The sequence below is a fragment of the Dendrobium catenatum genome, unplaced genomic scaffold (assembly GCF_001605985.2).
Source record: "Dendrobium catenatum unplaced genomic scaffold, ASM160598v2 fragScaff_scaffold_8, whole genome shotgun sequence".
NCBI lineage: Eukaryota > Viridiplantae > Streptophyta > Magnoliopsida > Asparagales > Orchidaceae > Dendrobium > Dendrobium catenatum.
In genome coordinates this window covers 495,353-509,544 of record NW_021318470.1, presented here as the reverse complement: position 1 = coordinate 509,544, position 14,192 = coordinate 495,353, and the positions used below count along the sequence as shown (strand labels likewise).

At 35.4% G+C, this 14,192-nt stretch overlaps 1 protein-coding gene across 4 annotated transcripts; it reads left to right on the top strand.

Annotated features, from left to right (window-relative positions):
- The first annotated feature begins 1,757 nt into the window (after window positions 1-1,757).
- LOC110112302 (thioredoxin-like protein CITRX, chloroplastic) lies at window positions 1,758-8,787 on the top strand. 4 transcript variants are annotated; one of them, XM_028696274.1, is made up of 5 exons: window positions 1,758-2,034; window positions 2,135-2,260; window positions 8,163-8,243; window positions 8,327-8,439; window positions 8,522-8,787. In XM_028696274.1, the coding sequence occupies exons 1-5, from the start codon at window positions 1,810-1,812 to the stop codon at window positions 8,580-8,582; spliced, it is 606 nt and encodes a 201-aa protein (XP_028552107.1). In that variant the 5' UTR covers window positions 1,758-1,809; the 3' UTR covers window positions 8,583-8,787. The 4 variants fall into 4 exon arrangements, with proteins under 4 accessions (XP_028552107.1, XP_028552165.1, XP_020700138.1 ...); XM_020844479.2 differs by having other exon boundaries at window positions 1,761-2,034; window positions 2,138-2,260; XM_028696332.1 differs by having other exon boundaries at window positions 8,327-8,787.
- The last annotated feature ends 5,405 nt before the right edge of the window (window positions 8,788-14,192 follow it).

Below are 14,192 nucleotides of genomic sequence, written 5' to 3'. Positions count from 1 at the left end.
GGAGTGTTTTGAATGGACGGCCGATATCGAATCCTTTGATCATGCACCGTTCGTTGGACATTTGAAGGCCTTAATGATGTCGGAATTCGGTGATCTTGGGCTCGTTGGATTCGTATCGTCGAGCCGCTCGATTCGAGTATAAGCTCATTAAAATCGGAGATCGTTTGGTAACTCAAATTGCGGTTTGAAACTTCCAACAGCGCTTCGGGTCCTTGATTCGGACCCATTTGGACTCGGATTGGGTCGAATTTGGTGTCGTTGGATTCGTATTTCCGAGACGCTCAGTTTGACTGTAAGCTCGCTGAAATCGGAGTTCATATGATCTCGCATTTAATTTTTGAAGTTTCCGAACTTATTTTGCATCGAGATTCGTGCCCAACCAAGATAATTTTATGATGAAGTATGAATACACAAATTTATTCTAGAGAAATCTTATTTTGTCATTCTAGAATTCTCTCTCTCTCAGCCTTCTTTTTATCCAGTATTCTCAATATAGTTGAGTTTGGTTTCACAGATAATTCTCGATTCAACAAATATATATTTAATAAAATATTTAAAAGGTAAAACTTGATTTTTTGCATCCCTACACCTCTTTTCAACTTAAAAATAAATGAAAGTTTTAATTTTGCCCCTCGTAATGTATTTTATTAACTAATATCATTGTTATATTTTTATATGAGAAATATCATTCAAAGTATTTTCGAACCAACATATCCCAATGAGAACCGCTTATATTCTTATTTAGGTCCTCGTTAAAACTTAATTCTACTCTAATTTGAACCGAATTTAGGAAGAAGTTCTCGTGTGTGAGCGATGAACAAAGACATGCATCTTTAGTCCCTTAGTCCCTGAAGATTAGGTGACACCTCAATTAAGGGTGTCGAAGTGGGTTTTTGAGTCGGATTCCGATCCAATCCGAAACGGATCCATCCTCGACTGCTCAAACTCGAACCCGACCCAATTACATGAGCACGTCATAAATATGAGCCTAGACCCAACCCGCCTCAAATTCGGGTCGACCCGACCAGACCTGTGGACCCCATGCGAGCACAGAGCAGGCGATGTCGAACGGGAGGGCATGCTTGACCGGTCAGGACATGATCACGTGCTGCAGGCTGGGCGCGATCATGTGTTGCGGGCTAGAGTGGGATGTGTGCGGGCGGGAGTGCTACTAGGTAGGACACGATGTGGGCTGACGCGGTAACACATAAGTGATGCAGGAGGAGCGGGCGGGACGTAGTTCGGGCGAGAGGAGCAAGCAGGATGCGGGTGGGTCGTTTTTGGGTCAATTTTGAGTTAGTAGGTTGACTCGAACATGACCCAAATTTTCGAAAAAGATTTGAATCCAAACTCATCCAAAATTTACAATCCAAACTTCCGAATAAAATTTACAATCCAAACTTCCGAATAAAATTTACCATCCAAACTCGACCCGTTTATTAAATGAGTCAACTCAAAATAAGAATTTCCGAATAAGATTTGAATTGAATTTTCGAAAATTGTCATAAAGTGACGCCCATAATCTCAACTTCATAAGGCTCAATCATTCACCCACATCCTCTTCTTATTTGAAGGATACCCCTCTTTGTACTTTATTCATTCTCAATAATTTCATCCCTATAATTTTTTTTTTCCTTTTTTTTAAAACATGTATTAAAAATAAATTAAAAAATTGCATTATTTGAAAGTATAATATTATCTTTTTTAGAAAAAATATTAAAAAAATTTCCCTAAATATCCCCCATTATAATGTTTATCCGCTGCTGCCAATCACCTGTCCTTCGCGTCCTACGCTCGAAGCCTGAAAGGATGGCTGCAGGCATCCCGGGCTCGCCACCCTTACCCTTCGTAGCGTATGCTGATGGCGGCCGCCTCTCCTCTCCGGCGACCCCTTTTCTTTTAACTCTCCGGCGCACTAACAATTCCTCCACCATTCCTCTCCCTTTCTTCCGTTCTGTCTCCACCCGCAACCGTAGGACTTCCTTGGCAGCTGCAGCTGCTAAAAAGAACTACATAGAAGAAGATTATCTCGTGGTATGTCTTAACTAATGCTTTGTTTTCCTGTCAATTCCTTGCTCTTTCGTTTCTTAGACTTCATGAATCGTCCGGATTTGCTGCATTTGGTGCGGCGAAGCAGAAAAAGGTTACGGCTAAGGAACTAGAGGAGATAGTGAGAGGGGAAAGGAGCATTCCAATTGTTCTAGATTTCTATGCGACATGGTGTGGACCTTGTATTCTGATGGCGCAGGACCTCGAAATGGTACATTTTACCTTCTTATGGGATCCCCTTGCTTCCTGTGAAATTTTACGTCTTGCTTGCGTTTTTTATCATTTTAGGAACAGAAGATTTCCTCTGTGTATCTTTTGAATTTAATCGACGATCTAAAAGTGTATAAACAAGCATTGGGTTAAGGGTGGAGGTTAATATATATTGCATGCCAACTGTTTGCTAAATTGTCTGGCTGCAGATACACGATCTTTTACAGGGATAATAAAGGATTAAAATTGTGCTTTATATAACCAACTTGTTTCTGTAATTTCAGAAGATGGTGCCCCTAATCTTAGAAGCTTACTTTTATTAGCTTAAGGTTCATCATTATGCACTTGTAAAGCAGTGAAATAGCAAAACTTGCATGCATTTATTTGTAGAATTGTAAATTAGTGATTGTAGAATAGATGTGCATGCTAACTATGAGGGTTTTAGATTGCCAAGAATAAACTATATATATATATATACATGAACATTTATGAAAGACAACTATATTGAAAAATAAACTATCATTATAATAAAAACAAATAAATTTATAAATAAAGTTATGATGTTTATCATATTAAATGTTGACGCTTAGGCTTAGGTGCTAAAGCACTCAGACTCGAAATATTACAATTTTTTTTATGGAACTCATTTTTTTGAAAAAAAAAAAAATCATCTCGAGAATCATCATTATCATTTGACAAGATAGCCTCATCTTCTTCATCAACATCATCATTATCTCCAAAATCATCTTTTGCATCACCCTCATTATCTTCATGTTCATTTGCAAGAGTGTTAAGCTTAAGGATTCATTCAGTTTTTCTCTCTAGATCTCTCTTGAATATTATAGTTTCTTTTATAAATACAATCAGCTTTTGCTACAGTGCTCCATATTAAATCTTCTTCACCCATAACTAGTTATTTTCATCTGACTCATCTTCCATTTTTCATATTGACCACATATTAGCACATCTATATCATTTAAAGAGGTTGGATCAATAATGTCATGATTGTTGTATATTTAATTCAAGGCCTTAGCATACTTCACGTAAACCAAATATTTTAGGTAATCATAATCCATCTTCTTCTTTTTTTATGAAGTTGCAACAAAAAATTATTAAGATTATAAAGTATAAAATTTCTTGTTTCATTCACTTCCAGATAAACTACATGTAAGGCTAAGCATCTTGATTGTAAAACTTTAGAAATATGAAACTCCTTGGCCATGCTAGCCATCAATCAATTGAAAATTTTAGTTCTTCGTCTTATAGGAAAAGGAATTAAAAAGAAAAATTGCCCCAAATGTTGCACTAAATTCATTGCTAATTTTTTCTTCTTCATTAACATCTTTGTTAATCTTCCTATGCATTCATTTAAACCATTAGCTAATTTTTTATCTTTTGCAAAAAAATATTTTAGATTTAATAATGGGGAAATTCATGCAAACACTGATAGATTGATTGTCTGGCCCATATTCTATCAATGATTTCAAAAATGTATTCATACTTATTAAAGTTGATCAAAAATGCAGGCGTTACTTCTTTGAACCTTTTTCATTTCCTTATATATATGTAGTTAATCGAAGTTTTTTTTTTTTTGTATCCACTAAATTAAGGGCCTTTTATAAAGGTCTGCCTCTTTGAGTACATACACCATAGTGTTCCAAAAAGATTTTTCAAAGATAGCTTGTTGTGTCGTCTTTGCCTTTATTTCCTTTGAGTAAGAACCCAAGCCAAATTTTTCACATGTGAACATTTTCTTCAAATAAAGGTCTGCCCAGTTTTTTTAGGTTGTGAGGGTTCTAGCGGTCGGCTAGGAATTTGGGAGAGCCGGATCTTCCTTTCCAATTGAAGATCCCGCTGTATCTTGCCATTTTCTTTCATATATCTTGCAATAAAAAGAGCTTTGGTGTGTTCTTCTTCCTATTTTCTTATTGTCGTTTGCCGATTTCAAGGAAATGATATCCACTTCCTTTTAGTTTAATTATGTGATCTTCCAAATCTATGTACGCCAATAATTTTGGATTGTTTGGGTCTTTTTTTCTCTGAATTAACCTTTTGCAAAGCCATGTTGATTTATAGAGAAAATTGTTGGAAAAGTGCATGCTTGTAGATCATGTCTTTCTATAATTGAAATGTTACCAGACAATGCTATTCTTTGGCTAGCCTAACAAGTTCTTGGTCCAACCAGACAGCTAGTAGTTGTTTGACAACGGATGGAGGCCACTATTGGTGATGTCTCTAATTGATGATATGAATATACCACCTTGTAGATCTCAATGTCATTAGTTTAGCATAGTAACATACCAAAAATCATGTTCTGCATTAGTAAGAATAATTCCAAGATCCGAAAAATTTGCATACCCTTTTTTTGTGAAAGGGTGAGTTTATTTCATTAAAAAAAAGGTGGATACAACCAAGTCTAAATAAGAACAAAGTAGGATTACACAGTCAAAATTAGTAATGAAGAGAAAGCAAACAATGACGAAGGAGAGGAAGCCAGCCGGGCTCAGTAATTGGCACAAAGCTCCATGCAACCACCCAGATGAGCAGCTCGAACTCGTTTAGAATGCAACGAGTCGAGCTCGGGCTTAAGCTCGAGTTTAAGCTCCCTTCAGACTGATGAGTTGAGCTCAATTGTGCCCAAACTCGACTCGTTTTCACCCCTAATCACCATTACTTTCTTTTGGATTTACACCGCCTACGTTTGCCACCTCCTTGGGAGAAGACCTTCTCAACAATGTGATTCACATTCAAATTAAACAAATCATCAAACTCCTCCTTGGCCCCCTCCAATTCATCCCCCTCACCCTCACCATGCAAGGACAAGTGCTCTTCAAGCCGATCAGATTGGATCACACAAGATCAAGCAAAGACAAATCTATGTGGGCTTTCAAATCCTTATGAGAAATAATAGAAATAGGGATATCAATCATTCCTTCAGAAATTATCAAGAAAGAAGTGGGCATAGTAGGTCCAACAATAGCATTAGGCATTCTAGTAAATGAATCATTTACCACCATAGTGTTAACACAACACAACTCCATGTTAACCACCTCCATTTTAAGAGAGACAATAGATGTTTGGATCCTTCACAACAACAGTTTGAGAATCATAAGTCTCTTGCACGGTACAATCAATAATAGTAATAACAGGCTCAACTACCTTCAAACCATCAATATTAGCTTTAACAACACTTAAATTCTTCTTGACATTGCCATCAGCATCTAGACCATCAGAAGCCAAAACCACGGGCTGACGAGAAAGCCCAGCATCACTAACCGAAACAGTCGCAGGAGGAACCACAGAACAACCACAAGTTCGGGCAGACCCAAGTTGCCAGCATCACAAGATTTTTCTAAATGACCCTCACCAACATCAACAACCTCATTGCATAAAGCTAAATCCAAACTTTCATTGACCTGCCTAGAATTAAACTCCATAATGGATGGCAAAACTCACTCATTACCCGCAATATGATTAGTAGAGGGAATATTAGGAGGAATAGGATTCATGGTGCTATAATCCATCTTTGAATGGCCAAGTGATTTACAATGAGAATAATATGAAGGAAAATCTTCCATGATGATAGACTTAACATAACCCAAATTTTCGGGACCAACCCACACCCGGTTAGGATAGTGTTTGGTGACATCCAACTCAACCAGAACTCGAGCTACCGACGGCCAAGAATCACAAGCAGTGGCATGATCGATTTTAAGAGGTCGGCCAAAGAGGAAGTTTAAACCATGAAGAATATGAGATGAAAAGAGGTGAGGTCTAAGGTTGGGAAAAGAAACCTAAATGGGAATAATTATTGGAGATTCCACCTCAATATCAAACATAGGAGATAATTTGAACAGCTTCATAAAGCAATTGTTCACAAAGTAAGACTGGTGAGCAAACACATTACAATAATCTAAATCATTAACCAGCTTAATCAACACATGCTTCATATTGAGAATGGTAACCGAGACCTCATCAATAAGCTTAAGATTAAAAAAAATTTTGAGAATGCTTCATGCAGCTATCAATTTCTCCTCTTCTATCAGCCCGTTAACTGCAAAGTATCGCTCTACCTTGCAGATCCAGTCATGTGCATCTTCGCCCTCAAAGTTGGGTATCTTCAGCTTTCTCACCTTCATCAGGTCACTCCCGTTTCCCCTGAATCCTCCATAACCTCCCATTCCTCGAAGAGGAGGTGCTCCCAAATTGTCACGATCTCCCTCCTGTGATCATACACAAAACCTTCAGTAAAATCCTCTCTTCTTCTTTCATCATTAGCACCCCGGTGATCGAAATCTTTCCCTCTCCTCAAAAAATCAACACCTATTCTTTTGTAGCCAATGTTCATCTCCTCTCTAGAAAGTGATTATAGAGGAGGCATTCTGTCTTCACTCTCAAAGATCTCCACTTCTGGATTTTCCCTTCCCCTAAACATGTTAGGGTTCCCACCTCTTCCATTGCTCATAGTAGTTTCCTTTGTTTTCGATGCTGCCAGATTGGGTTTAACTTCTAGCAATTTCTTCAATATGTCTTCCACCACGGCGAACTTTCCCTCCATCCTTTCGTTGACAGATGCAATTCGATTCTAAAAATAAAAAATCTTCTCCTCTAAATTTGATTTGAGTTGTCCAAGTTCTCCCTCCAAAACTTCAACTTTCCTTCTGGCCATTGATATTCCTTAGATCGAATTTCTCTGATACTAATTGTTAGGAAACAGCCACCAATAATGCAGAAAATTGCTGAATTTCAGAGAAAAACAGCAAAACATAGCAGATTTTTATAGATTGGAAGAGAAATAAGGTGAATAATCACTTCAAATTCAATAAGAGAAGAAGACAACAACTGATATAAGAATGTTCGATTCAAGAGGAAGATTCAACTCTCCAAATCTCTAGCCAACGCCTAGAGCCCAATAGCAAACCCTAGATCTCAAATTCAGCCTCCAAATTCAAGATAACCCTAACCCTAGCAAGAAGAAAGTAATTAAAGCAAAAGGACAACTACTAAATCCCTAAACAGCCCTTAATTTCAAATTTTCCCTCCAACCCATCGCTAATTAATGTGTGGGCCCCATCACACTAGCCGCCCCACTCATCTCTCTCTCTTTCCCTGGTTCTGCCCCACCCCTGGCCTGCCTTTTGTACACCTAAATCGGTCCTGGATGGACCGGTTCAGCTGGCCCTCCTTGGGCCGGCCTAACAGAAAACAGGATCAAAACACCACAAAAGCCAGAGAGAAATGGGAAAATGTACTTTCTTGAGGGCAGACCGGGGTCGGAGAGCCGGAGAGGACGGTGCGGAGGTGCATGGCTAAGGTGGAAGAAATCCTAGCAGAGCGCCCATCATGAAGCGAGAGAGCTAACCTACATCATTACCATTTTTTATGTCCAAACATTCTTCTTTTTTAGGGCCTATTGTTGTAAACGGCTCATGAAGTGGAGGTATGTGAAGGTCATATAGCCATTCCGAGAAGTTGATAAGTTCTTCAAGGAATTTCATGGTAACTAGTATGCACTGATGCATTGCAAGCGTTGTTCACTTTGGTTTTGGATGGGTTGTGCTTGAAATTAGGCATTGTTAGTCTAGTTAGATTCATCGCTGCAATATAGTCTAAAATTGCGCATTATTAGATTAGCTTTTTTATGATTCCAACAATTATTAATCTGTAACGATTAAACTTTCTACCTTTCTTTTTTCACTCAAATTCAAAGCATTCAAACAAAGTCTTGAACAAGCAAATTTAATTGTCCGGCTTTTTCCTTGGTTTCACTCATAATTGAATTTACTAGCACCACCATAAAGTGCCAAAGCCTTGTCTTTTTGTTGAAATAACCGAAACAATATTATCATGCCATAGTTTCTTAACCATTTAAGTTGTAAATTTCACAAAATTATGGCTTGCAGCTCGCTGTAGAATATGAGGAAAATGTTTTGTTTGTCAAGGTTGACACAGATGATGAGTATGAACTTGCACAAGATATGCAGGTACATCATGGCTACCATCTTCATCATTCTTAACTTTGCAAAGTTCAGAGAAACCTTCAATCTTTATTTCCTATCTATGACAGGTTCGGGGATTACCTACTTTGTACTTTATCAGCCCTGATCCAACTAAAAATGCAATCAGAACGGAAGGGCTGATTCCTCGGGAAATGATCAAGAACATCATCGACAATGAAATGTGAACCAGTGAATAAAAATCCTTCAGATTTTTCTAAATGAGAGATGGTTTAACTTAAGATCTTTCTTTCATCTTGGAGCAGGACCGGAGGCCTCTCAAAAGCATCAGCGACTTCTGTGTATCAAGATGAAAGCTTCTGCTGATCAGGCAATAGGTAAGAATTCATGGTAGTTTCCCTTCTTTCCATAGCTTGTGATGCACAATCTTCTCAAGATTACAGCAGATTGAGAAGCCTGTTTTATCACTCTTTCCAGGTGAAAACTATAGGTCTTAAATATTCATTGTAATCCTATAACTGCACTTCATCATTGCATGTATTGTATGGCTTGATCTCTCTATTTTGTACTACCATCAACTTTTTGAGCTTGCGAAGTCTTAGGCTTTGTTTGGGACCGCTTTTTTACTGCTTCTTAAATTAGCTTTTTAGTATAAAAATTTTAATTTTTTAACTACAAAACTGTTTTAAGAAGCAGTAAAAAGCTATCCCAAACGAAACCTTAGTCTTGCATAAACTTTGAAATTATTGTTCAAGAAGTAGTAAGAAAGTCGTTCTAAAGCTTCGATTTAGTTGCACGAACCAACAAGCAAAGATAAGCAAATCATTATCCTTACAAAGAATCAGAAATAGGGCCATGTAGGGGCGACACGAAAACCCGACCCGGAAATTTCGGCTTGGACCCAACCTATTTGAAAAACGGGGCGGTTTCAGGTTCCCGGATTCGACCCGTTTGAAAAACGGGTCGGGTCCGATTTGACCTGACGGGTTGTCAGGTCAACTCGGAAACCCGTTTTCAATGAGCTGATCGTGCTGTCTGATGCTGTCAGCACCTGCCCTGGCTACCCGCGCACCTGCCCGCGCCCTACTTGCTACCGCCCGGGCGCCCGAGGCTGCCTCGATTTAGACATGTTGATTTAACTATGATGGTGAAGCCTGGATGTTTTCCTACTAAGCAAAACTTCTTTCCAACTTCCGGATCTAATAAAAACAAGGTGCTTCTCTTATTCATTGCATCAAGAGAAAGCAAAAGGGCTAATGATGGTCATAATCACTTGTTAGGTTGTACCAACCAGGATTATGGAATCTCTTTTGCCTCAAAATAGCTCCACCTGAAAGATGTACATGTTGGAAGCTGTTGATGATGACATAGGCTTCTTTCATCATTATGCTTGAAGTAAACTCTGCCTTGTATTTTGTTCTTAGGCCAGTTATAAGTTTAAGTGGGCATAAAGGTAATTATAAATATATGATAGGGATAAGATCAATTACATGTATGAGGAAAGTCATAAGGTCAATGGAAAAGGTCAAATTTTTTCGTCAAATCAAATATTAATATTTTTAAAATTTCTGTATTTAAAATATTTTATATACCTTTTATTTCAAATCAAATAGCTTATAGTATAGATAAATTATTCTGTGCGGATATCGGATTGTTTAAAGTTGTCTCAAAATGTGCCACGTCAGTTGGTACACATTCGTGATATGCAGCAGACGAGTGACGTGTGACTTTCTGATTCACCTTCAAACAGTCTGGTATCTGCATGGAATAATTTTACCATAGTATGAGGCTTTGCAGAGGGATGCCTCCTATACATATTAGCCAAAAGTGGGTAGCCTTCAAAGAAAACTATGAAAATCAAGTCTTCTACCTAGAACTCATGGAATCTACTAGGTTTTTTTTCCCTATTTTTAAATAAAAATCCTTTCAAATGAATAAAAATAAAATTGTGCGGAGGAAGAACATGATTTTATAAGTCTAAGGTTTTGTTCAGGACTGCTTTCTTGTTGTTTTTTAAAGTGAATTTTTAGTATAAAAATTAAATTTTTTTAATAAAAAATTGTTTTAAAAAGCTAAAAAAAGTCATCCCAAATGAAACATTATTTAGGTTGAAGGAAAAATGATTTAGTTTGGGATATTTTTAGATTATTATTATTTTTTTTTTGCCTTCAAGAGATTTTTTTAATTAAAACATAATTTTATAAAGCAGTAAGAAAATCGTTTCAAATGAAACCTTTTAAATTATTTTGAGAACGATGACGTGTGCTTCTTTGATTAGGATTTTCTTGAGAAACATAGTAGTTGAGTTTTAGTACAAAAATAAAAAAATTTGTACTAAAACTCCGTTTTAAAAAGCAGTAAAAAAGCCGTCCCAAACAAAGCCTAAAGCATCGTGAAGCAGCTTTTTAGCATAAAAATTAAAATTTTTGTACTAAAAAACTACGTCAATAAGCAGAAAAAAGCCGTCCCAAATGAAGCCTAAAGCATCGTTTGGGATAATTTTTTAATTGTTTCTTAAAGTAGCTTTTTAATACAAAATTTTTAGTTTCTGTACTATAAAGCTATTTAAGAAGCAGTAAGAAAGTCATCCCAAACGAATCCTAAGCTCCTAGGCATCTAAGAAGCTAGAAATAAATTTGTGTAATAATGTTTTTTAATTGGCGATAAATTTTCATTAACGGTAACAAAAAATAATTTCATGGACTTAGATTTGTAGTTATCACCAATAAATCTTTTGGTTAACTAATAATAATAATAAATTCTTAATCGAGCCACTTTTTAATTTGACATGATATGAATTTCTACAATCATAAGGAAGAAAATATGGGTTAGGATTTTTGATTAATTTTAATGTTCATAGATTTCATAGTTATTAAATTTATTTATAGAAATGTGATAGTTATAAAGTTCATTTCAACATTAGAATTATATGCCCTCTCTCTCTCTTCAAAGGACTGAGGAGAGAGAGGTGAGAAAAATATTATTTTTCTAATTAAGATGGCATGTTGGTCAAATCATGTGTGAGCAATTACTAAAGCAATACATTCTTTGATTTTTTATCTTAAAGGTGCAAATATGATTATGATGAAAATTTTCAACATTATATTTATTTAATCTCTATAATTAGCCTTATATGCATTTTCTATTTATAATTGGTTTTGTGCCTATTTTATTTGTGTATTAATTTTGAACTAATTTGATGAAAATATGTGATATATTTTTATTATTTTGGAAAAACTAATCATGTGTGAGCATGATCAAATATGTTGATTTTTTTTTTATTTAGACCAAATTATCCTTCTCATAATATTAGTTCTTTATCTAAATTGATTTGTAATATGATTGATTTAATATGTAGGACATTATGACTTTTTCTAAACTCAAAAATGGATGCCAAAATGCATTGGATTGTGTGATTGATAATGAATAGAATAAAATATGTGTTAGGATATCCCAATGCAAATTGTATTATGACTGATTTAAAAAAAATTATACATGATTAATCTCTTAAGAAATTCGATAGATTTCATTTATAAATTTTAAAATTATCATGATATAATTTGCATCAAAATATCATTAAAGATTGCATCCTATATGGTAAAGATAATTTCATTCAAAATGAGCTTTCGGCCATATTTATCGAATCCTCTCTCATGCGGTGTCACCTCTTAAATGGGAGAAAATAATTGCGGTTTTGCGCCTGTGGGGCTAGTTGCTGGCAAGCTTATCGAGGGATTAGTTACGCCGCCAAGCACCTCTTAAGGGATGACAGCGGGTAGATATCCCCATTCAAAAAAAAAACCACATAGTTAATCAATTACAGATTGGTGTCATTCAATAGAGCTATTATTCCGTACGGACATTGGACGAGAAAATCGTACGGTTAAGCGCTCGGTACCGAGCATGATACATTTTTGAAGTGACATTAATGCACATTTTTATTGGTCTCCGGACACCCTCCTGACTCCGTATAGAATAATAAATCCATTCAATGAGTAATTAAAGATATAAAAGATATGAATGTAAGAGAAAACAATGAAAGAGAATATATGGACGTGTCAATCACATTTGCTATCTTTCTTTTACCTTTTTCTTATTACACATCAATAACTACAATGCATAACACTCACCGAATATTTACTAAACTGATTAATCTAACCCAACCCTTAACCAAAGTCAAACCCAATCAATAACATTTCCTCTCCATCATTTACTCTTGAAAACAATCAAATCACAACCCTACATTTCATGATGCCTCCAACCTCAAAGCATTAGATCTCTCCTTTTTCCTCATTATTATTTGCTGTAAATCAAACAAATATGGCATTCAAACTTCTCATCTTGAGCAATTGAATGCTTTGAGAGAAAAAGAAAAAAAAAAAGAAAGAAAGAAAAGAAAAAGATTGTCCACTACTTTGAAAAGATAGTTAAAGCAACTAACTAATATTTTCTTTATATATTCCTTTCTCTTTGTAACTGAGAGAAATAAGATAGATATCTTCCAACAGATAAAGAAAACATACAAAATAAAATTTAATTAAAGTTCCATATGGGGTTGACAGCCAAGTTGTTGCCACTTCACATCATTAGGGTTTCTTTATTTCATGTGTCTGTGGCCCCAAAGCCAATAATTTATTCTTAGTAAATCTTACATGAAATTACTTAGAATGTCTCCTTCACCACCTTTTTTCCTGTCACATTATATGGTTATCATCACTACTCATACTCTTTTCAACATCTTAGTAGACATGATTATATACACTTGCTAAGAATTTAATAATCACATCTAAAGTGAAACAAATATTGTTGAAGTTTGCGAGCTTCCTTGAGATTTTTGAGAGGTTTCGTTTGGGATGGTTTTTTTACTATTTTTTGAAGCAGCTTTCTAGTATAAAAATTAAATTTTTGTACTAGAAAGCCGCTTTAAGAAGCTTTAAAAAAGCTGTCACAAACAAAACCTTAAGCTCACACATAACATATGCAAGCTTCAAATCTAAAACCTCTTAGTTGATTGTTATATATATTCAGATACGTTCTATGTCAAGACATACACAGTTTTACTTAATATAATTTTATTTTCTTACGTTAAATATTATCTCCTCATACAACTAAATTATTAGACAAAACTGTTTAATATAAGTAAATTATTTGTCGAATAATTTGGTCATATTGACTATTATATCTAATGATGATAAAAATTAATATAATATATGTAGTAAAACAAGTCCCATCATAATACAAAATGCATGTGGATATCTCAACTGAATTTGGTTTTGCTGCTTTTGCTTTAAAAAATGCTATTAGTATAAGGAATTGGCTGTTCCATGACAACAATGTATTGCCTAACTATGATCATTTATTCATGAACTATATATGTTGTTTTACCTCAATTAAGTAGTTCTTAAACAAATGAGAGAGAGAGAGACAGATCAGAGAGATGATTTTTCTTCTTTCTAATAAAACAAAAAGTATACCTCAAATAGTTTTGCATGCTTACAAATTCATGGTGGTCAAAAGAGAGAGAGAGTTTAACAGCTTGGTGTCATATAAAGATCCAAAATATACACAGATAAACGATCAAAAGATACGGAAGTTTTTCACGTGAAAAAAAAAGGAAAATTAGGGGGATTAACCCAATTGAAATGATTCAACTAGTATTTATCATCGATTACAAATGATAGAAGGGAGGAGTTTTTTTACTATAAGTATACCAAGGTCATTATCCTTTTGTTGTTGTAACCAAATAAGTCATCCAATCTAACTCGCTTCTTAATTTCAAATTTCAAGCAAATATATATATTAAATGAGTAACTAATGAGGTAGAAAAAGATTAAAGAGAAAAAAATGAAAGTATATAGATGTCTCAATCTCATTCTCTTACTTGATTTTTTTCTTGTTGCATAATAATAAATGTCCTCTCTCTCTCCTCTCTCTCTCTCTCTCTCTCTCTCTCTCTCTCTCTCTCTCTCTCTCTCT